We start from the raw sequence: 25,056 nt of genomic DNA on the forward strand, positions 1-25,056 counted from the left end.
GAGGTCATCCAGGTGGAAACCAGCGGGCGCGGTCAGACTCTCCGACGGTCCCAACACCAGACGGAGCGCAGTGTCAGTAACGCCGGACAGATGACCCCCGCCCACCGGAAACCACCAAAGATGACTTTCGGATCACCACAGTGCACTGACTGTGTCCTGCCAATAGATACACAATAAGGGATTAAGAGGTTAGACTTAAAGTGAATTAAGGCTTTCTGTTTTCATCAAATTGAGTAAATATGTATGCAGGGGTCAGAGGCAAAGACTTTACTAAAATAATGATACAATGCAAAGGAATTATGATAACCGATGGTTAATTATCGGAATAACCTACCCCCCCTTTGAAAAGGCTGGGGAAAGAGAAAAAAATGATCAATGAAATAAAATTCAAATAAACAACACAGGCTTGGGACGCAGGCAGAGGGATAGGCCCTGCAGTGGGTTAGTGCCACAAGGGAAAGGGGCGTATTCCTTCTCCGTGGTCCACCTGGTTGTTAGTGAACACAATTTAAATTAAAATTCAAACTAGTTTAAATTAAAATTCAAATAAGCATGCAAGGAGAGGTCCCAATAATAATAAAGAAGAAAAGAAAATTAGAATGATAACAGTGGAGTATCAATACTAATTATACAATAATTAAACTGAAAAACAAAATCAGAATGACTTCCTATAATCCTTACAATAACACTGAAGTTATTAGTATTGATTATAAAATAATCAAACGAGAAGGGTAGCAATGTTGAGACACTTCACTGCAGACTGGGGGTGAAACAGATATTGATACGTCAACCCAAGCTGGCCACACGGTGGCGTGCTTCCTCCTAGGTGGACTATCAATTAACTGAGTGAATCAAACCCAAGTTTTTAATTCGAAAAGTTTTTTTTTTCGAACTTCACTTTAAAGTGTGACAGTCAAAAACAGAAAAGAAGAATTGTCTAACTCCAAATAATATCAGCATAAGCTAAGCTTTGAATGCAGGTGAATATTTGAGAGTCAAACCATTCATTCCATCCTCGGGGGAGAGAAAAAGGAAAATTGTTAGCAGAAAAATGAAAGCCGGTATTATCTGAGAGCGTCCACCAGATGGCGTAATTGCGCTCGTGCAGGCTGACGTCAGTGGGAGGCGACGCTCACGCAGGATGACGTCGGTTGGGGGCGCGTAATTTGAGAACTGCCACACACCTAAAGGCTGCCCTCTAGTGTTGGTCAGTGGCGTGATTCAGCAGTTTTTTTTATTTTTTTTATCTGTGGAATCACGAGCATTTTGCGCTCTGTTGCATGCGGAAAAATGACGCGAGTTTCACAACATGTGACTAACAGGAATTACACATTATACATTATACACATGAGACGGTTTAAAGAAGAAGAACAGGGATTATCATCTGTTTTCTTAATTCATAAAACTGGTCTCCAATTACACATTATATATGGTTTACAATAAAAACAGGAATTAAAACTTCTTGTTTTAATTTAATAGCGCGGTGAGCACGACAGGAATTAAACATCTGTGAACAGGAATTATTTCTTCTGTTTTACTTACACATTATACATTAAACGGTTCAAATAAAAACAGGTATTAATACTTCTGTTTTAATTAATAGAGCCGTGAGCACGACAGGAATTAAACATCTGTGAACAGGAATTATTTCTTCTGTTTTACTTAATAGAGCTGTGAGCAAGCAGGCATTAGACTTCTGTTTAATTACTACAGCTGTGAACAGGAATTATTGCATCTGTTCCACCTCCCATAAACATTAATCAAAATAGCACTTTATGATAATGCATAGGTTTTCAAAATTGGATCGCGAGACCAATTTCTGACCAGGAGTTTATCGTTAACGTATTACTAAGGCCTATTACGACTGAAACTGAGGATCGGCTCAGTTCAGATTTACGTCCTCGCACTAAAAAAAATTCCTTCGTCTTTATTTAGTCGGTTTAAATCATGTTACATGTATCAACTGCAAAGAGTTTTGCTTCGTCTTTACAGAGACAGATGTAATGTCATGAACTGCAGTTTTAGCAGAGCTGGGCTGGCTTTGTGCCCGCCATCAGCTGGGTGAGTTCGCCTTAGCGACTTATCTCACAATTCAAAACGCGCGTGTACCATTATTAACAGCCATAATACACATTCAACTGAAACTGAATTTGTCCATCAAATAAAGTTTGAAACTGCCCGCATTCTCCACCATAATATATCTAACAATAAACGACTCGGGGTAAATGTGAATTAGCTCAAGAATATAGGGAATTTTGGAAATATTAATATTTATGACTCATGGTCATAATTCATAAGTCGCATGTACATTTATTTTATCAATTATCGAGATTACCTTGTTCTGTACTGTCTGATCATTACAGTTAAGAAGGGGGTATCCCTTTTCAAACTCCAAGAAAGTTTTATCTTCTGGCCACGAATATCAAACTTACTGAGTTTCTGAATTAAGACCTACTAAATGTAGTTTATATCGAGCTTGTAGCTTAGATCTTTAAATTTCATTGACTTTATAAGGTGGGTTTTCAAACACAGAGACAATTAAAAGTATACATGGGTTTATTAATAAAATGGCACACACTAGAGATTATATAAACTACAAACATAAACGTACGTAAAAATGCAAACAAACAAATAAACATTTAACCGAACAAAAACATAAACATAGCGTGATCAGAATGAAAATGAGATGAAAGAAAGAAAGATATAGAGGGAAGATAGAGGGTAACTTAGTTCACAGACCTAAGACCTAGACACCTGGAACAGCTTTTATAGGAATCAATATACTTGCGAGTGCTCTTTCTGGTCAGGCTGAAGCTGATGCAAGAAGCGAGGATGGTGTCCTGTTTCTGCTGCGTCTTCCGGTGTCGCGGGAAGCTTGAAAGGCTCACTGAATGTGATGTTACCGAGAAAGTTCAGATTCGTCTCCCGGGATAGGAGAGGCTGGAAATCTTAGTTGCAAAGACCGGCAGCTACGACTCGAACATGGGTTCGTTCGATGGAGAAGGCCAGGGCCTCCTTCAGATGTTCCTTGGAGAAGCGCTGCGCCGGGGAGAGGATCAAGAGAAGTTGGATGAGTTGAGAGAGAGATAAGGGATAAGAGAAAGAATTCAGAGAGGGTTCGGACTTTTAAGGGAATCCCGTGTACGCCTCCTTTTTCGTGGAGGACTAATCGGATCCTCTGATCTGAAGCGGGAAGATTCTTTGTTTGTGAAGAAACCCCCACTTTGACTGTCATGTGAGAGGTCGAAAATAACATTCATATTTAGAAATATGGCATTTCCTGGAATAAATGCATATTATTGTACTTTGCAGTCAAGATTCGACTCCGACGTGTTTTTCCCATTACATTGACACCTCGAATGACGTTTTTGCATGAAAGAAATACAGGGTTACATAATTTCCTCATAATCACTTAGCATAGTGATTTTGATTAACATAATAACGTTGCATAGATACCTCAGACATTATCTGGCCAATTATACACACATAAAAATACATATCAAAAACATTGCTATTGGATCATATGTGTGGAAAGGTCTGGAATGTTGGCTTGCAGAAGGACTGGCTGAGCTGCAGCTTTGGAGTCATAAAGTTTATGACCAGGTCGAGGTCGGGTTACAAGACACTATCGAGGAACCTTCTTTCAGTGAATACATTTCAGAGCCAAACACTCGAAGATCATAACTATATGATCCAAACAACATTAATCACACATGCATACAGGAAGTTCAGATGCAACTCTGAGTTGCATACCTTAAAGGATGTTAAGTTACACAAAGGATGTTGGTGTGTGTGTGTGTGTGTGTGTGTGTATGTGTGTGTGTGTGTGTGTTCTGGAATGTCACGAGTCTGTGAGGTTGTAAAAGTCACAGGGAGTCCGCGCTGAACTGGGGGGGGGGCGACAGACACCCCGGCACTGGTGAATTATTCCGTGGGGAATTATTAACCAGCGCTGTTTGGACAAAGAAGATGTGTTCGACATCACATGATTCACTTAATGTGAAAAGCAGATGTCATTGTTGCTACATGGTAGTCACGGACCACTTTACAAAATTAGCTCACGCATTTCCATGTGCAAACAGAAAGCTAAGCAAGTGGCCAGGAAGCTGTGGGATCACATTTTCTGCGTCTATGGCTTTCCTGAACGTATACACACCGACCAGGGTGCTAATTTTGAGAGTGGTTTGATCGCAGAGCTACTTAAATTGTCAGGAGTGGCTAAGTCGCACACCACAGCATATCATCCCATGGGCAATGGGGGAACTGAACGATTTAATAGGACTCTAGGAGCTATGTTGCGTTCTTTGCCTCTCAAAGCTAAGCATCAGTGGCCCCAACAAATCCAGACCCTAACATTTGCTTATAATGCTACTGTGCATGAAACAACAGGTTTTTCACCTTTTTATCTCATGTTTGGCCGTGTGCCGAGACTTCCGGTAGATGTGATGTTCAAACAGGTACTCCGAGATCCTGTGGTGGTTGATTATGGTAGTCACGCCAAGACATTACTCTCTCATCTCCATGAAGCAGCAACTATTGCACAGCAGCATGCTGTCAAAGAACAGAAAAAGCAAGCTCAGGGATATAACAAAAGAGTAAAGGGCACTCACCTAAGCGTTGGAGATCGTGTGCTGATTGCTAATAAGGGAGAGAGGGGGAGGAGAAAACTTGCCGACAAGTGGGAGTCAACCCTGTATGTTGTCATCAACCGGAATCCCCAGACGCATACCTACATGGTACAGGATGAAAAAGGAACTAAGAGACTTGTACTTCGCAATCTTTTGTTGAACATCAGCTTCTTACCCATTCAGACGGAACTTGGAGGAGCCAGTAACCCGTATCTCGATGACTGTGATGATGATGGGGAGTCAGCTGCTCATCAGCAGCCCCAGGATCTTGCAGATTGCTTGGAAAGTGAAAGTTCAGAGAGACGGACAAGCCTCTGGGTATTAGATGAAACAGAACATTCCCTGGGTCAAACCTCACAAAGTGAAACTGGATCTGTGCAGTTCCATACTGAGGGAGAACAGCAGAGTCAAGATGGTGATTGTTCTGAGAAGCTTTGTGATAATGACAGTCATATTACAGAGCCTTTTAATTATCAAAGGGACTGTTTTAGTCTTGATTGTGACAGAGCCAATCCCATAGTGGAGGAAAGAGACAATCCCAGAGTGGAGGAAAGAGCCAATCCCATAGTGGAGGAAAGAGATATGCCCAATACAGAACAGCCTAGTTCAGAGACTAGAGGCCGAGACACCCAGGGTGTAGAAAATACTCAAGAACGAGTTACACGTGCTGGAAGAGTGGTTAAGAAGGTCAATCGTCTTATTGAATCTATGGCACAAAGACCGGTAAAAATTAAATCACTTACAAACACATTGGGTAGAAAGTCCCAGTCACTACTCACCTTGTTTTAAGAGTTATTCTATAGTCTAAGTTCATATTCTCTGATACACTTGAGCATTATCCCTGTGGCTGTAAAGCAATTCATTTGATGTGACATAGATGTTATACATTTGACTTGAAGATTTGTGGTTTAAAACCTGGTATGGTGTAAAAGGCATCATTTTATTCTGGGAGTTTTTTTAGGCCTGATCACCCTTGAATTTCTCTCAACCTTTTAAGAAGGTAGCATTTTCAGGCTGAAATGGGTAGAGATATTTTGGAGACCCCAGTCAAGTTGGTTGAGTCTTTGGGATTTTGGTGAATTCAGAAGGGGGTGAATGTAACAGGTATTAATTATAACTTGTGTTTCATTTTAAATTCACACAAAATCCAAATTTTTCTGCTACATATGCATGTAAGAAAAGAAAAGAAAATAATTTTTTTTATGTCTTTATGAGTTTTGTGTTCGTCGCAGTTGTGACGTCATTTGCGCGTTGCGCGCGCTCTCGCTTCAGTCCGCGGGAGGTCTGAGCAGAGCGAGGTGTGTGCACTCCTGTTCGAAAGAGTGTTATAAGTGAAAATAATCACTAATTAAGTGATCGGTTTTGTTAAAATGTAATTGAGTATGCACAAGTATGTGATCTCTCCTTTTGAAGATGTTTTTCCTGCATAAGTGAAAGTTTAACCGAGTGAATGCAGTATCACGTTGTGTTGTATGTTAGTGTGAAAGTTGGCCTGTGAAGCGTGTCTGCTGATATCTTTTCTATGTTCAAATGTTTGACAGGAGAAGGCTGATTTAAACACTCCTTTGAATGCAACAAATAATTACTGCATTTTCCAACCCATGCAGGTATGGTTATGAGTTGTTTTTGTGATTTCTTTGTTATATGTGTTCAATCGAATTGGTTATATAAAATGCTGGAATGTGGGTGATTTAAAAATGTATATCATATGAGCTTAGTTAGTGTCAATATATATATATATATATATATATATATATATATATATATTGTGTTATTTCACTGACTGTTGATACACCTGATGTGATATTAATTATTACTATTTTCTTTATATTCTTTATTACTGTAAATGAGATTGTAAATGTGCATTGTGAGCTCGCTTCAGTCCGCGGGAGGTCTGAGCAGAGCGAGGAGTAGGCTGATTTAAACACTCCTTTGAATGCAAAAAATAATTACTGCATTTTCCAACCCATGCAGGTATGGTTATGAGTTGTTTTTGTGATTTCTTTGTTATATGTGTTCAATCGAATTGGTTATATAAAATGCTGGAATGTGGGTGATTTAAAAATGTATATCATATGAGCTTAGTTAGTGTCAATATATATATATATATATATATATATATATATATATATATATATTGTGTTATTTCACTGACTGTTGATACACCTGATGTGATATTAATTATTACTATTTTCTTTATATTCTTTATTACTGTAAATGAGATTGTAAATGTGCATTGTGAGCTCGCTTCAGTCCGCGGGAGGTCTGAGCAGAGCGAGGAGTAGGCTGATTTAAACACTCCTTTGAATGCAACAAATAATTACTGCATTTTCCAACCCATGCAGGCATATAAAGAACCTCTGAACCAGCAATTCGACTCCAGTTTTTTATTCAACACAACACAACGCAGAGGGGTAGCCGAGACGTAGAGACTAGAGACACGCGAGCTCGAACCGGCTACTTATGTAATTCCGTTTTCACAATGTTTTTGTGAAGTTGCTTTGTCTTATGTCCACACATTTGTGTGCTGTTTTAGTTCAGAGACCATCAAGCTAGCGGCTAATTCAGGAAAGCAGCTAGTTTAAAGTTTGCACCCTTGGTGAGTGGAGTGAGGTGTGTATTAGTTGGCTCCATGTATAAGAGAATGAAAGGCTTTAAGGATGTAAATTGTCTACATTGTCTGTTACTGGAAATTGTTTTGTTGTGTATCTTGTACCAGGAAAGTTGCATGCGTTTAGTGAGCAAATTGTTGTTTTATGTGTTGTTATTTTAAAATGGCTTTAAAGGTCTTCTGATGTGCATTGCACATATACACAAATGCATGATGATGCACTGTAAAAGGGGTGAGGATTTATTTGAAAATTTGTGCCAAAGGTTTATTAACCAGCTTTTTGTGTGTTTACTTCTAGTTTTCACGGTGCTTATGCTGATTCTCGAAGAATAAAAATCGATTGCACCCGTTAGAGACTCTCTGCCATTATTAAGAAGCCAAGAGCTGCTACAAAATGTGTTTTGCGGCTTTTAGTTTGTTCATCAAAAAAGGCCAAACACATGAATGATATGCCCAACTTCATTTTTCAAAAGAAAATACATCAACAAAGTATAGAAAACATGTGTAATATGAGCTTCATCTACAGTAGTCAACATTTGAAGTGGATCCACTTTTCTTTTTTTAAACAGTGGCAGAAATCGGTCTCTTCTTCCCCCTTAAAATAACTATCACTGATGAAACCCTCTAAACAAAATCAATTATTTTCAAGTTAAATTTTTTATTTTTACTTTTTCATGTATTTTTCTGCTCACCCTCATCATGAAAGTTAGCTGTTGCTTTTTCACAGCCTGTGTCACCCCCTGCTGGAATCACTTTCTAATGGGCAGAACTCAGCTGAGAATTATATAATGCAGTTTTTTTATTACACATTGCTTTCATTCACGGAGCCCAGAGGAGCTTTAGGGACATTCGACAAATCCTGAAAGCAAAACTAACCAATTCATTTATATTCAAATTGTGCAACATCATTCATGTGCTGCAAATGAAATAAGCAAAGAACAAATAAGAAAAAAAAATGTACACAGTACTTCAGACTTCTTGGGCAAAACTGGACCTCAAAAGACAGGCCTCCTGTCATCCACAAGACAATAAAACCATCACAAACTAATCCAAGTGGCTGAAAAACCTTAAATCTAAAAGAAAGATGAATTGACAAACCAAACCATGAAACCCATTCCAAAAAGACTATTTTATTGTTACACAAAATCTTGACTCATGTCAAGTTAAATAGACAGGGGCTAAAACAATAGATCCCACAGCATCATGCTAGCGGACGGCGGCGTTGACAGAACCGGACCCCTCAGCATCGTCCCAGCTGAAGGTGGCGTACACAGAACCAGACCCCTCAGCATCATCTTGGCTGAAGGTGGTGTTCACAGAACCAGACCCCACAGCATCATCTTGGCTGAAGGTGGTGTTCACAGAACTGGACCCCTCAGAATAGTCCTGGCTGAAGGTGGCGTTCACAGAACTGGACCCCTCAGAATAGTCCTGGCTGAAGGTGGCGTTCACAGAACCGGACCCCTCAGAATAGTCCTGGCTGAAGGTGGCGTTCACAGAACCAGACCCCTCAGCATCATCCTGGCTGAAGGTGGCGTTCACAGAACCGGAGCCCTCAGCATCGTCCTGGCTGAAGGTGGCGTTCACAGAACCAGACCCCTCAGCATCATCCTGGCTGAAGGTGGCGTTCACAGAACCAGACCCCTCAGCATCATCCTGGCTGAAGGTGGCGTTCACAGAACCGGAGCCCTCAGCATCGTCCTGGCTGAAGGTGGCATTCCCAGAACCGGACCCCTCAGCATCGTCCTGGCTGAAGGTGGCATTGACAGAACCGGACGCCTCTGCATCATCCTGGCTGAAGGTGGCGTTCACAGAACCGGAGCCCTCAGCATCGTCCTGGCTGAAGGTGGCATTGACAGAACCGGACCCCTCAGCATCGTCCTGGCTGAAGGTGGCGTTCACAGAACCGGACCCCTCTGCATCGTCCTGGCTGAAGGTGGCATTAACAGAACCGGAGCCCTCAGCATCATCCTGGCTGAAGGTGGCGTTCCCAGAACCGGACCCCTCAGCATCGTCCTGGCTGAAGGTGGCATTAACAGAACCGGAGCCCTCAGCATCATCCTGACTGAAGGTGGCATTAACAGAACCGGACGCCTCAGCATCATCCTGGCTGAAGGTGGCGTTCCCAGAACCGGACGCCTCAGCATCATCCTGGCTGAAGGTGGCATTGACAGAACCAGACGCCTCAGAATAGTCCTGGCTGAAGGTGGCGTTCACAGAAGCCAACCCCTCAGAATAGTCCTGGCTGAAAGTGGCATTGACAGAACTGGACCCCTCAGAGCTAAAAGTTCCCTGCAGTTGGACAGAGCTAGAATTGTCTGGAGAGAGGGAGAAAGAGAAATAAGTTTTGCTAATAGCAAAAGCAACAACCATGTAAATGGATTAGTATAAACTCATTACCTTAGTACAAGAGTATATATTATGAAACAAAATGGTCTACAAACCTTTTTCTCCAACTACTCTCCCAACATCACTCAAGGATAAATCTAAGGATCCATCTTCAACTAAGCAGCTGAATTCTGAGAAACACATTTGACATTTTTAAACAGACAAGTAAACTTTCTAAAAGCAAACAAAGTAAACTCACCATGCCATAGTAACTGGTGATAAAGAACTACCAAAATAATCATTTTAATCAAACCCATTTTATAACACAAACTGAACCACTAAGAAAACCAATTCAACTGCACAGGCTAAAGTCTCAAACCAACCAGGTCTTTTAAAGCCAAACAGAAAACCATTTGTACCACCTGGATGACTCGTTAACTCATTATTGGGCAAATTTGCTAACTAATGAGATCAATAATTAATTAATCACCCACCATACTAGCTGATTTTCGGCTTGTTCGACTTCATACAGCGCTGCTTCTCCAGAGTGGCTGCAAAGAGCTCTGATGACGACACAGTTTCACGATTGGCCGGATTCACCGCATGACAACAATCACATGTATTTCGTGTTTATTCGAACACCTTCAGTTCCACTAATTCTCACAAATCTGTTTTTTATAACAGTAAAAGCCCCTTTCATGTAGTCGTGATATTATATTGTGTCATGTTTATCAAAATAAAACTGAATAAAAAATCAATCAGATGAAGGTCTCTCAGGAAACAAGAAGTGAAACTAACATTGCATTTGGATGTGTATTGATGCCTTCCGACCTTGGAATATGTCCTCCGAAGGCAGCATTTATCAGTTTTCGGACGCAGCCACCGTTTCGAAGCACTAGAAACACCAAGCGCTAGCGACACCTGCTGGTCGAGACTATATAACTGTCGCAAGAACAGTTCAAACATGTATAACATTTTTTACAAACCAAAGCAAATTAGCTTCTGGTTTGGCCAGAAAATTAACATCTCAACTGAACAGCTCTTTAGTATGAGTTTGTATTTGTTAGCAAGGTTTTTGAGAAAGCAGGAAGAGCAGCTTTTGGTTTATATATTGCAATTTCCTCCTCTTCACCAGAGGTTTTCTTTTACTCTTCTGACCATTAATGGCATTTTCAGACAACAGACCTCAGATTGAAAGTGTTTCAACTTTTTTTTTTCTGCCGTCAAACGTCAGTGAACACTTGCTGCGCTCTTTGCAAAGCTGATGGTGGAAGGGCCGGGAAAGACCATGTCAAGATGTATATGAAAAAATTACTTTTGTTCCCTCCTAAACCAATTACGTCATTTCAGAAGACATGAATTAAACAACTGGAGTAGGCCTATGAATTACATTATTGCAGTGTTGTGTGATTTTTTGAGCGCCAATGTTTCAACATTCCTTGCATTGTATGGACTGTTTTTAAAAATCTGGGGGGAGCTTCCGGCACCGAATGGAGTGAACGCGTTTTTTTATAGCTCTCCACAAGTCTGTAATATTGTCTGTTAAAATATCTTGTAGCCACTTAAATATCACAAGTTATTCATCCTGAACATCCTGAGCAATGCCGACAAAGCATAAGAAATCTGAAAAATCGAATACTGAGGAGCCAGGAGGTACAGATAAAGTTCATGAGTCGTCGCCGGCTAATGCTAATCAAGCTAACGTTGAAGCAATAGTGCCGACGAACACTGACATTATGGAAGCAATAGCGAAATTGAGCAGCACCTTTGACAGAAAGTTCGATGTCATTTCGTCTACTTTATCCGAGGTGAACGTATCACTTGCAAAAATTTCCACCAGAGTAGCAGTGACTGAAGAGGCAACAAAAGTTAACGAAGCCCGCATCGAATCACTGGAGAAACTATGTGCACACCTAGAGACCGAATGTGAAAAGCTTAAGGAAAAGACTTGTGACTTAGAGTCAAGATCTCGACAACAAAACATCCGAATTGTCGGCATAAAAGAAGGCGCTGAAAATGGCAAACCTACGGAGTTTGTGACTAATCTTCTGGCTCAGGTGCTGGGCGAGGAGAACTTTGATCGACCAATTCAGATTGACAGGGCACACAGCTCGCCACAACCCATAAGAGAAGGCCGCTCTCGGGCATTCGTTGTACGACTTCATCATTATCAAGTGAAAGAACGCATTCTGCGCCTGACAAGATCCAAACCTCTGCAATACGATGGAAAAGCAATGCATATCTTTTCAGATCTTGCAGCTGACATCTTGAAACAGAGGCAGAGGTTTGACAGCATACGAAAGAAATGCAGGGAGCATGAAGTGAGATGCGGTTTTCATTTTCCTTCCAAGTTCATTGTGACCGTGAGGGATAAAGAAACCCAAACTTTTGATTCATCCGAGTCGTCCGAAGCATATCTACTGGAAAACTGGTGAAATTGCGCCGTTGCACAGCAGAGTCAGAAGAGACTTGTGTTTATATAATTCCATTTGATATATTTAAAAGACTAAAGGTATCGTTTTTGTTGTATTTTGTAAGATGAGTGGTGGGCTATATTAACGGAAGAATGCCAGGTGGCATCGAGGGTGAGTTGACAGATGCAAATGTTATTTTCTCTGGGGTGGACATCCATAATGTTTGCGTGGGATGCAGTAGTGGGTGGGGGGTGGGTTGGGAGGGAGGTTCTGCTCTAATTCACAAGGTTCGTAATGTTCTATTTCATGGGAAGGTTACATTTTTGGAATTTAAGATGGAATTTGAGATGGAATACAGATCAACCAGTTGCGAGACTATTCTTAAGAAAATAGTTGCGCTGCGAAGTGAATATAACTCTTTTCTTTCTAAGAATATTTCAAGACAACTCATGTATATCAGACAAAGGCAGTTTGAAATAGGTGATAAACCCTAAAAACTACTTGCACGCCAATTAAAGCAGTCTCAGGCAACTCGTGCAATACATCAAATAAAATCTGATAATGGGGAGATAATTGTTGATCCTGAGGAAATGAATCGTTGCTTCGCTGATTTCTATAGAGAAGTCTATGAATCAAAATGTGATACAAGCTTGGAAGTAATAGAATAATTTTTTTCTGATTTGGACCTTCCCATTCTTAGCACTGAAGCAAAACAATTTTTAGACAAAGAAATCATACTGGAAGAAATAAATGAAGTAATATGTCAGTTACCTAATAATAAATCTGCAGGACCTGATGGCTTTAGTGCTGAATTCTTTAAAAAAATTCATGAATAATCTTGTACCTTTCATCCAAAGATTGATTAAAAATGCAACAACAGATTGTAAATTTCCACCAACAATGTACCGAGCGAGCATAGTATTAATTCCAAAACCAGGACGGTATAAATTGCAGATGTCTTCCTATCGACCGATTTCCCTTATTCCCATTGAATCTAAGATTATAAGCAAAATTCTTGTGAATAGGTTGAAGAAGTACATTTGTTCAATAATTCATCAAGACCAGACTGGTTTTATGCCCAATAGGCATATATATTTCAATTTGAGATGGCTGTTTAGCGTAATTTATAACAAGAAAAACTTAAAGACATGTGTAATTTCACTAGATGCTCAACGAGCCTTTGACCAATTAGATTGGAAATATATGATTGCTGTTTTAAAGACATTTGGATTTGGTTCAGAATTTGTTAAATGGATTGAAACTCTTTATGCGCATCCAGTAGCTTCTGTTACCATACCATCTTCTTCCGCTTATCCGGGGCCGGGTCGCGGGGGCAGCAGTCTAAGCAGAGATGCCCAGACTTCCCTCTCCCTAGACACTTCCTCTAGCTCTTCTGGGGGGACACCGAGGCGTTCCCAGGCCAGCCGGGAGACATAGTCTCTCCAGCGTGTCCTAGGTCTTCCCCGGGGCCTCCTCCCAGTGGGACGCGCCCGGAACACCTTCCCGGGAAGGCATCCAGGAGGCATCCGGAACAGATGCCCGAGCCACCTCAGCTGACCCCTCTCGATGTGGAGGAGCAGCGGCTCTACTCTGAGCTCCTCCCGAGTGACCAAGCTTCTCACCCTATCTCTAAGGGATCGCCCAGCCACCCTGCGGAGAAAGCTCATTTCGGCCGCCTGTATCCGGGATCTTGTCCTTTCGGTCATGACCCACAGCTCATGACCATAGGTGAGAGTAGGAACGTAGATTGACCGGTAAATCGAGAGCTTCGCCTTGCGGCTCAGCTCTTTCTTCACCACGACAGACCGGTACATCGACCGCATTACTGCAGAAGCTGCACCGATCCGTCTGTCAATCTCCCGTTCCATCCTTCCCTCACTCGTGAACAAAACCCCAAGATACTTCAACTCCTCCACTTGAGGCTCTCCACTAGCTTCTGTTATTACTAACGAAGACATTTCAAACTCATTTCAGTTATCTCGAGGCACACGACAAGGATGCCCCCTATCTCCTTTTTTGTTTGCCATATCGATGGAACCATTGGCAGCAAGGATCAGGCAACATCTTAACATAGCGCCTATAATGATCGAGGGCAAACCCCAACATCTTTCACTGTATGCGGACGATGTTCTACTGTACATTTCTAAACCTGAAATGTCTATTCCACCATTACTTGAGCTTATTGAAAAATGTGGCCGTTTCTCTGGATTCACGATAAATTGGGAAAAAAGCAAATTAATGCCAGTCTCTGATGATCTAGATAAAAAAAATTTAGCCAGCACCAAATTTTTAATTGCAAACAACTCCTTTAAATATTTGGGTCTGATGATCACTAAAAACCCTGAAATGTTATTAAAATTGAATTGGAAAAAGAAAATTGATCAGCTTAAAGATAATATAATTTTTTGGAAGACTCTCCCCATGTCCATGGTAGGCAGGATAAATGCTATAAAAATGGTTGTACTTCCAAGATTTTTGTATGTATTTCAGTGTATTCCTTTCTTTGTCCCCCTTTATAATTTTAAACAGCTAGAATATATTATAACCAGCTTCATTTGGGCCAACAAGACAGCCAGGATCAACAAGAAACATCTAAACAAACTTAAGGATCAAGGAGGGTTTGGGCTTCCCAATTTTAAATATTATTATTGGGCAGCTAATTTAAATACTTTAGCATGGTGGAGAAAATCTGGGTTGGTGGAGTTAGGTGACAAGCCAGAATGGTTAGCAATTGAATAAGCCTGTTGTAATAAGACTTCAATTTTAATGGGACTAATAAGCAGAGCTGTTAATGATGTCAAGAGTATCAACGGAAACATAGTTATTTCTAACTTAATTAAGGTATGGAAACAAATTAAAGTATATTTGAAAATTCCAGATATATATCTGGACACACCTATTTGTAATAATCATGCTTTTCCTCTGGGGTTACACGATAAGCTGTTTTTTCAATGGAAACACATATGGGTATAGTAACAATTCAGGATCTTTATAGGGAAGGTACATGTAGCTCTTTTGAACAGCTAAAACAAAACTATGCTATTGTTTCTGCATATTTTTTCCGTTACTTGCAAGTTAGAGATTTTGTTAGAAAGCACATTCCAAACTTTGACATTTCGTGAGCTTAGAATTATAAGGTTCTATCTCCATTTAGGGTAGTTCTGGGATATTGAGCATCAAAGTTTTTACATCCCAGCTGGCAATGGAGAGATGGAACCTTTTTATTTTATTGATAACTACTAACAAAATATTTTTTTACAAAAATAACACCACACAGGCATTAATAAACACCTAATGGATCAGATTATGTCAAAAACTCAGTTTCGACCAAAAGTGGAGATAGAACCTTATAATTCTAAGCTCACGATTTTTTATTTGAATCCCACCTTAGAGAGAATTGTTAATGTTAACCCTGGTATGAGTGGTAGTGTAACAGTTGTGTTCCTGTTTAGTCTTCTTCTTCTTATAGGATTCCGGCAGTGTAGACGCTGCTGAGCGTATTACTGCCCTCCACAGGTCAAAGTTTGACTTAAATTCTTACATACAGTCCTGTATCATGCAAGAACTGAATAACTGCCTTGGAGATCAGACAGTTTATGCTGATCACTGTGACCAAACAAAGAGAAAAGAGAAAAAGCCTTAACTCCAAGTCCTGTCAGTTTAATAAAGAATATATTTCTTTCTGCCCTATACTTTCTGCATTATAGGAAAACATGCCCTACTGTCTCAAGACTCCCACATTCACACAATCCAGAAACATGCTTTCCTACAATGCACAAAGAATAATTTAACCCACAGTGCCCCAACCTCAATCTACACATTTTAACTGAGTCCCTACGTGACAAAATGTTAAATGAACGTCTTTTCCTAACTTTAGGTTGTATGGAAAAGTAGTGTCTACCCCTAATTTCCTTTTCCCACCCTCTCTGCCATTCATTTATTAAACCCTCTTTAATTTGTTCCCTCAGTTCCACCCTCCCTAATAATACATGGACATCTACTTCTCTTCCTAAGCACTCCTTTGCTATTTTATCCACCCGCACATTCCCCCTCACCCCAGCATGCCCGGGAACCCAGCAAAAACTGATATTAGAATCAAACCTAATTCTAAAAAACACATTCAAGATGTCAAATACAATGTCAGGACGAGCTTTAGATTTTCCTACTTTTAAATTTTCTAGAGCAGCTGCAGAATCAGAGCAAATAATGATTTCTCTAGGTTTTACTTCCTCAATCCACCATAGAGCCCATAAAATTGCCATTAACTCAGCAGTAAGAACAGAACTTCCATTAGAAATACGTCGACCAATTTCCAACCCTAACTGTTCCACATATACCCCAAATCCAGCTTTCCCACTAACTAGATCTCTAGATCCATCTGTAAAAATAATCATAGTACTCTCACTGATTGAATTAAGATATTCCTCTATTTTTGGTGCCACCTCACAATTATTTTTTTCCTGAAGGAAACCAAACTCAACACACATTTCAGGCAGCACCCAATAGGGCATAAGTAACCAATTTGTGTGTTCTACAATACCTCCCTGATCCATGCTCATCTTCCCTGCCCACTTATTTATTATGACAAAAAAATTATTGTATCTATTATCTCCAGCAACCTCTTGCAACAGACACCTTGCTGGGAAGGTATGATTACACCCACTAAGTTTTACCCAGTACTGTAACCCTAGCTTAATGCGTCTTAACCATAAGGGCATTTCTCCCATTTCAATGAGCAGGGCAGGTACTGGGGTAGTTCTGAAGGCCCCACATCCTGTTTAGTCTATTTAGTCACATGTCTTTTGTTTTCCCACCACTTATCCGTTGCATGTCTACTGTCATTAGTTCATCATCTTCACCTGTGTCTTGTCAATTACCTTCATCTGTGTCACCTGGTTTATGTTCATCAGTGTCTGTATTTAGTTCCCTCTGTTCAGTCAGTCTTTGTCTGTTCTCATCTAGGTAATGTTGTTACCAGTGTGTATCCTGCCTATTTGTAAGTAAATGTATTTGTATTGGAGCATTCTGCCTGCACACACCCTGACAGAAGAATGGACCAAAAAAATGCCAGACACTCTTGATGTCATGCCAGCTGAGCCTTTTTCACCGCTGGTCCTGTCCAGCCCAGAGCCTTTTTCACTGCTGGTCCTGTCCAGCCCAGAGCCTTTTTCACTGCTGGTCCTGTCCAGCCCAGATACTTTTTCACCGCTGGTCCCGTCTAGCCCAGATACTTTTTCACCGCTGGTCCCGTCCAGCCAAGATACTTTTTCACCGCTGGTCCTGTCCAGCCCGGAGCCTGTCTTGACACCAGAGCCTGAAGTGTCCCGCTGGATCTTCGGTGTCGGCTCTTCGGTTCCGCCCTGGTCACCTGCTCCACCCCCGTCAGTTGGCCCCCTGGTGTCGTTATCCCTACCTCCACCATGGCTCCTCCCTCTGTCTGCTTTGCCCTGGCCACCAGTGCTGCCTGCTCCATCTACTCTGCCCTGGTCCCCTCTCTCACTCTGTAGTTGGTCCCTCCACGGCGTGAGGACGTGCCTACTGGGAGGGGGAGTACTGTAACAGTTGTGTTCCTATTTAGTCATGTCTTTGTTTTCCTGCCACTTATCTGTTGCCATGTCTACTGTCATTAGTTCATCTTCACCTGTGTCTTGTCAATTACCTTCATCTGTGTCACCTGGTTTGTTCAGTGTCTGTATTTAGTTCCCTCTGTTTAGTCAGTCTTTGTCAGTTCTCGTCTATGTAACATCGTTACCAGTGTGTATCCTGCCTATTTGTATCCCTTAAGCTATATTTGTAAGTAAACACTTTGTATTGGAGTCTTCTGCCTGCACACACCCTGACAGGTAGTGTCAAACTTTTACAAATTACTGCTAGAAAATGTGGACTAACACAGAGAAAATAAAACAGGAAATTGGTCTAAACATTCATGAAAACATGTGGGATGAGTCCTTGAGAAACATGCATGTTCTTTGAATGCTAGGCACAATTTGATTCAGTTCAAGGTAATTCATAGGCTTCATTGTCAAAATTCCAAAATAGTAACTATACATGTAAATATCTAAATATACTTTCTAAGCAGTACCATTGTACATGCTACATTGAGCTTGGTACTTGAATTAGAACATGTAATATTGCAATGATTGTAGAAGGTTTCTTCAAATGCTCTACAAACAAAAACATTTTGTACATGAGCAAAGAGTGAACATGCACAATCTTTAATCCACAAGTCTAGACCATTAAATCATGAGACAGATTGGTCATATCATACACTCGTTCCCTATTTTTGTCCTTTTTTGTTAGAACAGGAACAGTACATTAACAATTTGGATTGTAAAAAACATTTTAAGAACTCACACACACACACACAAAGATAAAATTAAGAATGATCAGAATTTCCATTTTTCTTAAAACACTTCACTTTCCCAGCAGCTTTGAGTTTGTTTTCTTTGCCCTGAGGTCACGTGGATGAAAGTGAATAGAGTGTAAATTCTAATCTGACTGAATCTTTACAATCTGTGGCTAGTTTTCAACACATTGAACACAAAATCTGTCACATCATCAAACCTTCAGACTGAGGCTCTAGAATGTTGTCAGGCTTGTTTCCAATTTGTCACTTCTGGGAAATGCTTACATTAAAGCTAAAAAAACAAGTAATCAGTTTACCTCTATTATTAGTCCTGTATATTAGTTCTCTCACACACAATCTATATAATCAGACAAGTTAAAGAATTTCTTCATTTAACTAAATTGTTTTCAGTTTATTTTTATTTAAAAAAAAATAAAAAAAATAATTAACTGGAACTGGACTGTGTTAGTACGGATAACATTGCCTTTGTGATGTTTAACATTCATAATGACACTAGATTGTCCTGATATTGATTGTAGTTTGCACTGCTGTTGTCTTTGTGTTGATGATGTTCTTTAATGGAGCTGAAACCGTCCTGAGCGCCGCAGCGTCTCCACAAATCCATTCACTCCAGACAGATTGTTCACCTGGAATAGAACAGATTCAGTATTGAATCAAATGTTTGTTACGCCTTCAAATGCACTGGGGAAAAAATGTTGTCTTGTTTTCAAGTGTAAATATTTTAAAGACATCGGATGCTAAATTCACTTGTATATGGTGTTTGCATATAAATGTGTCTTTGCAGTGTGTGTGTGTTTTTTTTTAATCCTCAAAAAGCCAAAAGGCCTTGGAAATGTATATTTAAATTTCTTTCTGAAGCAAATTCTATTGATTTGGAGCCTGAGCCTTGCACTGGACTTTTAGGAGCAGATAATGCTTTTTGCAATAAATATCAGACACAGGCCATTTCGCTGTGTATGATGCTTGCAAAAAGACTTATTTTGCAGATGTGGAAAGCAGATTCTCTACCCACTTTTGAGATGTGGGCTAGGGAGCTGGGAAATATGTTGCACTTAGAAGAACTGAGATTTATATTAAAAGACAAACTATCCATTTTCATTAAGATTTGGAAACCAATAAGAAAATTCTTAACTGAACAAGCTTTATGTGTATTATTATTATTATTATTATTATTATTTTTACATCTACTTTAATTTAACTGTCTGATTATACATTATTTTAATTTCTGTTGTTGTCATTCACTAAGATAAAAGATTGTGTATGTTCACTTGCTCATGTGCAAAATGTTTTTGTTTGTAGAGCATTTGAAGAAACCTTCTACAATCATTGCAATATTGCATGTTCTAATTCAAGTACCAAGCTCAATGTAGCATGTACAATGGTACTGCTTAGAAAGTATATTTAGATATTTACATGTATAGTTACTATTTTGGTGTCATTGTGCATGTTTGTTGTCTTTAAGAAAATGAAAATAAAGGGATAAAAAAAATAAAAAATCTTAACTCGATTTCCTTTAAGACATTTAAAAAATGTAAATTCCTTCTAACTAGTCACGTGATTTTGGAGTAAAAGGTGAAGAGCCTGAAAAACAATCTCCAGAGTGTATTTCAGGAATGTTCACAGAGATGTCGATATCTCCCTTGACAGGCTCTTGACCTCCATGTTTATCATTCCAGCACTGGAGAAGCTCATATGGCTAACTGGTTTCATAAACAATATGTGAGAATAATACAAAGTTGCAAACTCATCATAAAGAAAATTCAAATATGTTATTAGTGTAATATAAGTGTCATAGTGTCATATCTTACTTAAGGTGGGTTTGACGTCCCGTCCAAGAAGCCACTATCAATTGCCTCAAACATTTTTATTAAAGACTCCCAAGTTGCTCTTTGCATGAATGTTTTATTTGCAGGAGTCACTTAGCATATTTATATGTCAATGAATGCATAAAAATGGCAAGGTTACATGTTAACTTCTTTACGATTGTTTCACCTAATATCTCTAAGCATTTAGTAAGCAGACCAAATTCCACATTTTTAATTCACAAGTCTAAACTATTAAATCATGAGACAGATTGGTCATATTATACACTCGTTCCCTATTTGTTCCCTTTTTTGTTAGAACAGGCACAGTACATTTTAACAATTTGGATTGCAACATAAACACGTTTAAGAACACACACACACACACACACACACACACACACACACACACACACACACACAAAGAGAAAATTTTAAGAATGATCAGAATTTCCATTTTTCTTAAAACACTTCACTTTCCCAGCAGCTTTGAGTTTGTTTTCTTTGCCCTGAGGTCACGTGGATGAAAGTGAATAGAGTGTAAATTCTAATCTGACTGAATCTTTACAATCTGTGGCTAGTTTTCAACACATTCAACTCTCCGCTTTCAGGGAATTGAGCAGATTAAATTATCTAGAGGTGGCAACATTGATAAAGTGCTATGCCAAAGGGAACTGTACTGGATTCATACTTTGGATGCCTTATGTCCCAAAGGTTTAAATGTGGATTTCGACATGAGTGTCATGTTATAGTCACAGCTGTACTGTTTTTATAAGTCTTGAATACTGCAGTTTATAGCCGCGTTTCCACCGAAATTACCCGGAACAATTTGTACCTGGAACTTTTTTCCCAGGAACTTTTTTTGCCCCAGACCGGTTGCTTTCTGCGTTTACACCGCGGTCTAAAGTACCGGGAAGGTAAACTGCGCGCAACTGCTCCTCCCAGTCTGCGACGGACAGTAATCAGCAGTTGCGCCACATTTATAATAAGTATGGAGGAGATTCAAACTGTGCTGCAGTTATGTATTGGTTTACTAACGAGGTAATTAACAAAACAAAATAGACGAGCACTGATACTAAAGCGTGTTCAGAAAGCTCGTATGCGTATAAAATTAGACAACGTATGTTATCAGTTATTGTGAGATGCCTGGGACGAACGCGCAAAAAAAAAATCCTCTTTCGCAAATACGCTTAAAAAAAGCCTGAACCCCGTCTATCAATCATAAATAGTGACAGTCTTGTAAATTGTTTGTTACTAACCTAACCTTGCAATAGATGACAATGTGTAAGCATAATGACTTGATAATAAAAGCTGTGGCAGAAAAGAGACGTGCACTGATAAAGCGTGTTCAGTAGCTCGTAATGCTAACGTTAGATATAACATTTGTATGTTATCAGCTATTGCGGACATTGACCGTGAGATGGCTGGACGAACGCGCAGACCAGTTTTTAAAAAATTAAATTCCATATTTGCAGACAGACAACTCTTACTGCATGAAGCAACGACACGAACCGCAATAGATTTTTTAAAAAGGAAGGTTAAAAATAAATAAATGCTGCGTGGAATCATCCAACCAAAATGCGGCGTGAACACAACCAATCAGCTTGTGCAGCGCACAAGTCCCACCCCTGAAAGTTCCTGAACTTTGAAAAAGTACTACCTCATGAGCAGGGACTATCGGAGGGGGAAATATTTACCCGGAACTTCATTTAGACCCTGGTTCCTGCGGTGGAAACACATCGAGTACCAGCCCAAAGTTCCTAGTTCCTGGGGAAAGTTCCTGCGGTGGAAACGCGGCTTATGAAGGTTTTTACTGATGTCCTTGCAGTCTCCATGTACTTATACAGCATGTATGTATATATATATATATATATGTATATATGTGCTTGTATTTCTGTATTTTTGTATATTTGTACTTATGTTTGTTTCTTGTAATGGGGGGTTTTTCACTATGGGGAGTAAATGTGTAAATTATGTAGATTACTCAATATGTTGGGTAGGTTAGAGAAAAACTACAACTCCCACCATTGGACTACAACTCTCCTACCTGGCTTCCACAGGTGTGGTAATCACTGTTAATTATCCTGATGTGTTTGAACACAGTTAAGTTGATTGCTACATTGACTGTTTGTATGCCCTGAGGATGGTCGTTTGACCGAAAGCTTGGCTATTAAATTTGCTGAAAGGATTCAAGTGTGCAGACAGTTTTATTTATTTTTTGAGATCTTCAGTTTTGTTTGTCTGGCACCTTGTTGTTCGTGAGTGCGGTGTTACTCCTTCAAAACACATTGAACACAAAATCTGTCACATCATCAAACCTTCAGACTGAGGCTCTAGAATGTTGTCAGGCTTGTTTCCAATTTGTCACTTCTGGGAAATGCTTACATTAAAGCTAAAAAACAAGTAATCAGTTTACCTCTATTATTAGTCCTGTATATTAGTTCTCTTACGAGAGGTCTCTCGTACTGCGTAAGATATCTTACGCTAGGGGAAAATCCTTTTCCGCGAGATATTGAAGCCAAAAATTATCCTTAATTTTGTAATAATGCAAAACGCGCCGCGACACACACCCCCATTGCACTAAAAGAGCTGGGCGTCTTTTTCAAGACGCCCCTTTTCCTGATCACGCAGCTCTCGCACTCGCTCTGCCTATGGTGACTCTGAGGACTCACCTGGCATCCTTCTCCGAGACTGCTCCTACGTGCACTCGCTTCACGCAAGCGAACGATGCTTTCGGTGTGATAAATGTGCCCGCTGTCCCGCGCCCACATCCACACATAGACATGACAGTTCCCACGGGAACCACCCAGCCCTCCCCTCGCGGTTAACCACCGCAGAGGAGTCGAGCGCGGGCAATCTGCCCGCTGTCATCAGCGCGCCCCATGCCTCAAATGTCACGAGCGCCACGCTTGTGTTACAGCACACCGAAGCTTCTCCATCGCTGAGCGAGCGGAGCGCGCTTCGTATTCAACCCCTAGCGATCCATGCAGACGCATGGGCAAAGCTACCCGGGGTTTCGAAGTGGGTGCTGAACATTATAGAAAGAGGCTATTCGCTGCAGTTTCGCCGACGCCCTCGCCGCTATGTGGCGCGCGTCGAGACCACGGTAAAAACAGAAGTAGCACATCTACTTCGAGCCGAAGTGACGAAACTATTGAGCAAAGGGGCCATAGAGCCTCTCTCTCAAGTTCAGAGCGAAGGAGGGCTATACAGCAGATACTTCCTGGTACCGAAAAAAGACGGGGGTCTCAGACCCATACTAGATCTAAGGCAACTGAACAAAGTGCTTGTGAAGCGACAGTTCAGGATGCTCACGACCAGGCAAATCCTTGTGCAGATTCGCCAAGGAGATTGGTTTGTGTCAATAGATCTGAAAGACGCGTATTTTCAAATACAGATAGCGTCACGTCACAGGCGATATTTGAGATTCGCCTTCGAGGGCCAGGCATATCAGTACACAGTCCTGCCGTTCGGTTTGTCCCTAGCACCCCGTACATTTACGAAGTGCATGGATGCGGCGCTCGCACCCCTCAGAATGAGAGGCATGCGAGTGCTGAACTATTTGGACGATTGGCTGATTCTAGCGCAATCTCGCGCAGTGCTCATAGAACACACGACCATTTTACTCGATCACCTCGAGGATTTGGGTCTGAGTGTCAATTGGGCGAAGAGCTCCCTGTCACCCAGTCAGAAAATATCTTTCCTGGGCACAGAACTGGACTCACTATCCATGATAGCGCGACTATCACAACAGCGCGCGGTAGACATTCGACGCACAGCGAACTCTTTTCGCTGCGGCGCGTCTGTCCCGCTCAAGAGATTTCAGAAGATGCTAGGTCTCATGGCCTCAGCATCGTCAGTGCTCCAGCTGGGTCTGCTCCGCATGCGCCCGCTGCAGTTTTGGCTGAAAGCGCGAGTCCCACGCGAAGCGTGGGCACCCGGTTTGCTTCGCCTCAGGGTCAATCAGAAGTGCGTTACAGCTCTGAAACCCTGGAAAGCGAACGACTGGTACCAATCAGGTGTAAGCCTGGGGACTTCCTCGAGGGTGAAAGTGGTGTCCACGGACGCGTCCACCTCGGGATGGGGAGCGCTGCTCGAGGGCAGACCGTTCTTCGGCCAGTGGTCAGAACGGGAGAAGCTCCTGCACATAAACTGCCTCGAAATGCTGGCAGTAGACAACGCGCTGACGCGTTTTTGTCCCCAAATAAAAGGTCACCACGTCTTGGTCCATTCGGACAACATGTCTGTGGTGTCCTACATAAATCGCCAGGGCGGCATCAGATCCGAGAAACTGTACAGGCTGGCAGAACGCCTCCTGGTATGGGCTCAGTGCAACCTGCGCTCGCTCAGAGCAGCGCACGTGCCAGGGATCTTGAATATAGGACCGGACAGACTGTCCAGGAACAATGTTCCGGCAGGCGAGTGGTCTCTACACCCACAGACAGTCCATCTGCTGTGGAAGAAATTTGGCAGAGCGGAAGTGGACCTGTTTGCGTCTCAAGAAAACGCTCACTGTCAAGAATTTTTCTCCAAGAGCAGGAGCGCGCTGGCCCATGTGTGGCCCCGCCGCCCGCTCTATGCTTTTCCCCCCATCTCTCTCCTGCCTCAGGTGATGGAACGGATCAGGGAAGAAGGATGCTCAGTACTGCTGGTAGCACCGTTCTGGAAAAAACCAACCTTGGTTCCCAGTCGTGATGCAGTTAGCAAGTACTGCCCCGTGGCCAGTACCAATGGGGAGAGATCTCCTCTCACAGGCCCGCGGCTCGATCTGGCATCCTCACCCGGAACTATGGTCCCTTCATGTCTGGGCCATCAACGGGTACATGTTGGACTCCCTAAAGGAGTATTAAACACGATCACGCAGGCTAGAGCTCCGTCTACAAGACGACTCTATTCTTCGAAATGG

General features: G+C 41.3%; 1 protein-coding gene across 1 annotated transcript in view; it reads left to right on the forward strand.

The window, feature by feature from the left end:
• The window catches only part of LOC309489973 (uncharacterized protein), a gene marked incomplete at its 3' end in the record, with an annotated part of 85,769 nt that extends 70,145 nt beyond the window's left edge, over positions 1 to 15,624 (forward strand). Inside the window, exons 2-3 of the mRNA XM_082158928.1 lie at positions 8,726 to 9,612; positions 15,451 to 15,624. Of these exons, the coding sequence (XP_082015054.1) occupies positions 8,726 to 9,612; positions 15,451 to 15,624 (1,061 nt within the window). The remainder of the gene's footprint in view (positions 1 to 8,725; positions 9,613 to 15,450) is intronic.
• Between the last annotated feature and the right edge of the window lie 9,432 nt (positions 15,625 to 25,056).

Source organism: Leuciscus leuciscus (assembly GCF_965113295.1).
Source record: "Leuciscus leuciscus genome assembly, chromosome: 25".
NCBI classification, from domain to species: domain Eukaryota; kingdom Metazoa; phylum Chordata; class Actinopteri; order Cypriniformes; family Leuciscidae; genus Leuciscus; species Leuciscus leuciscus.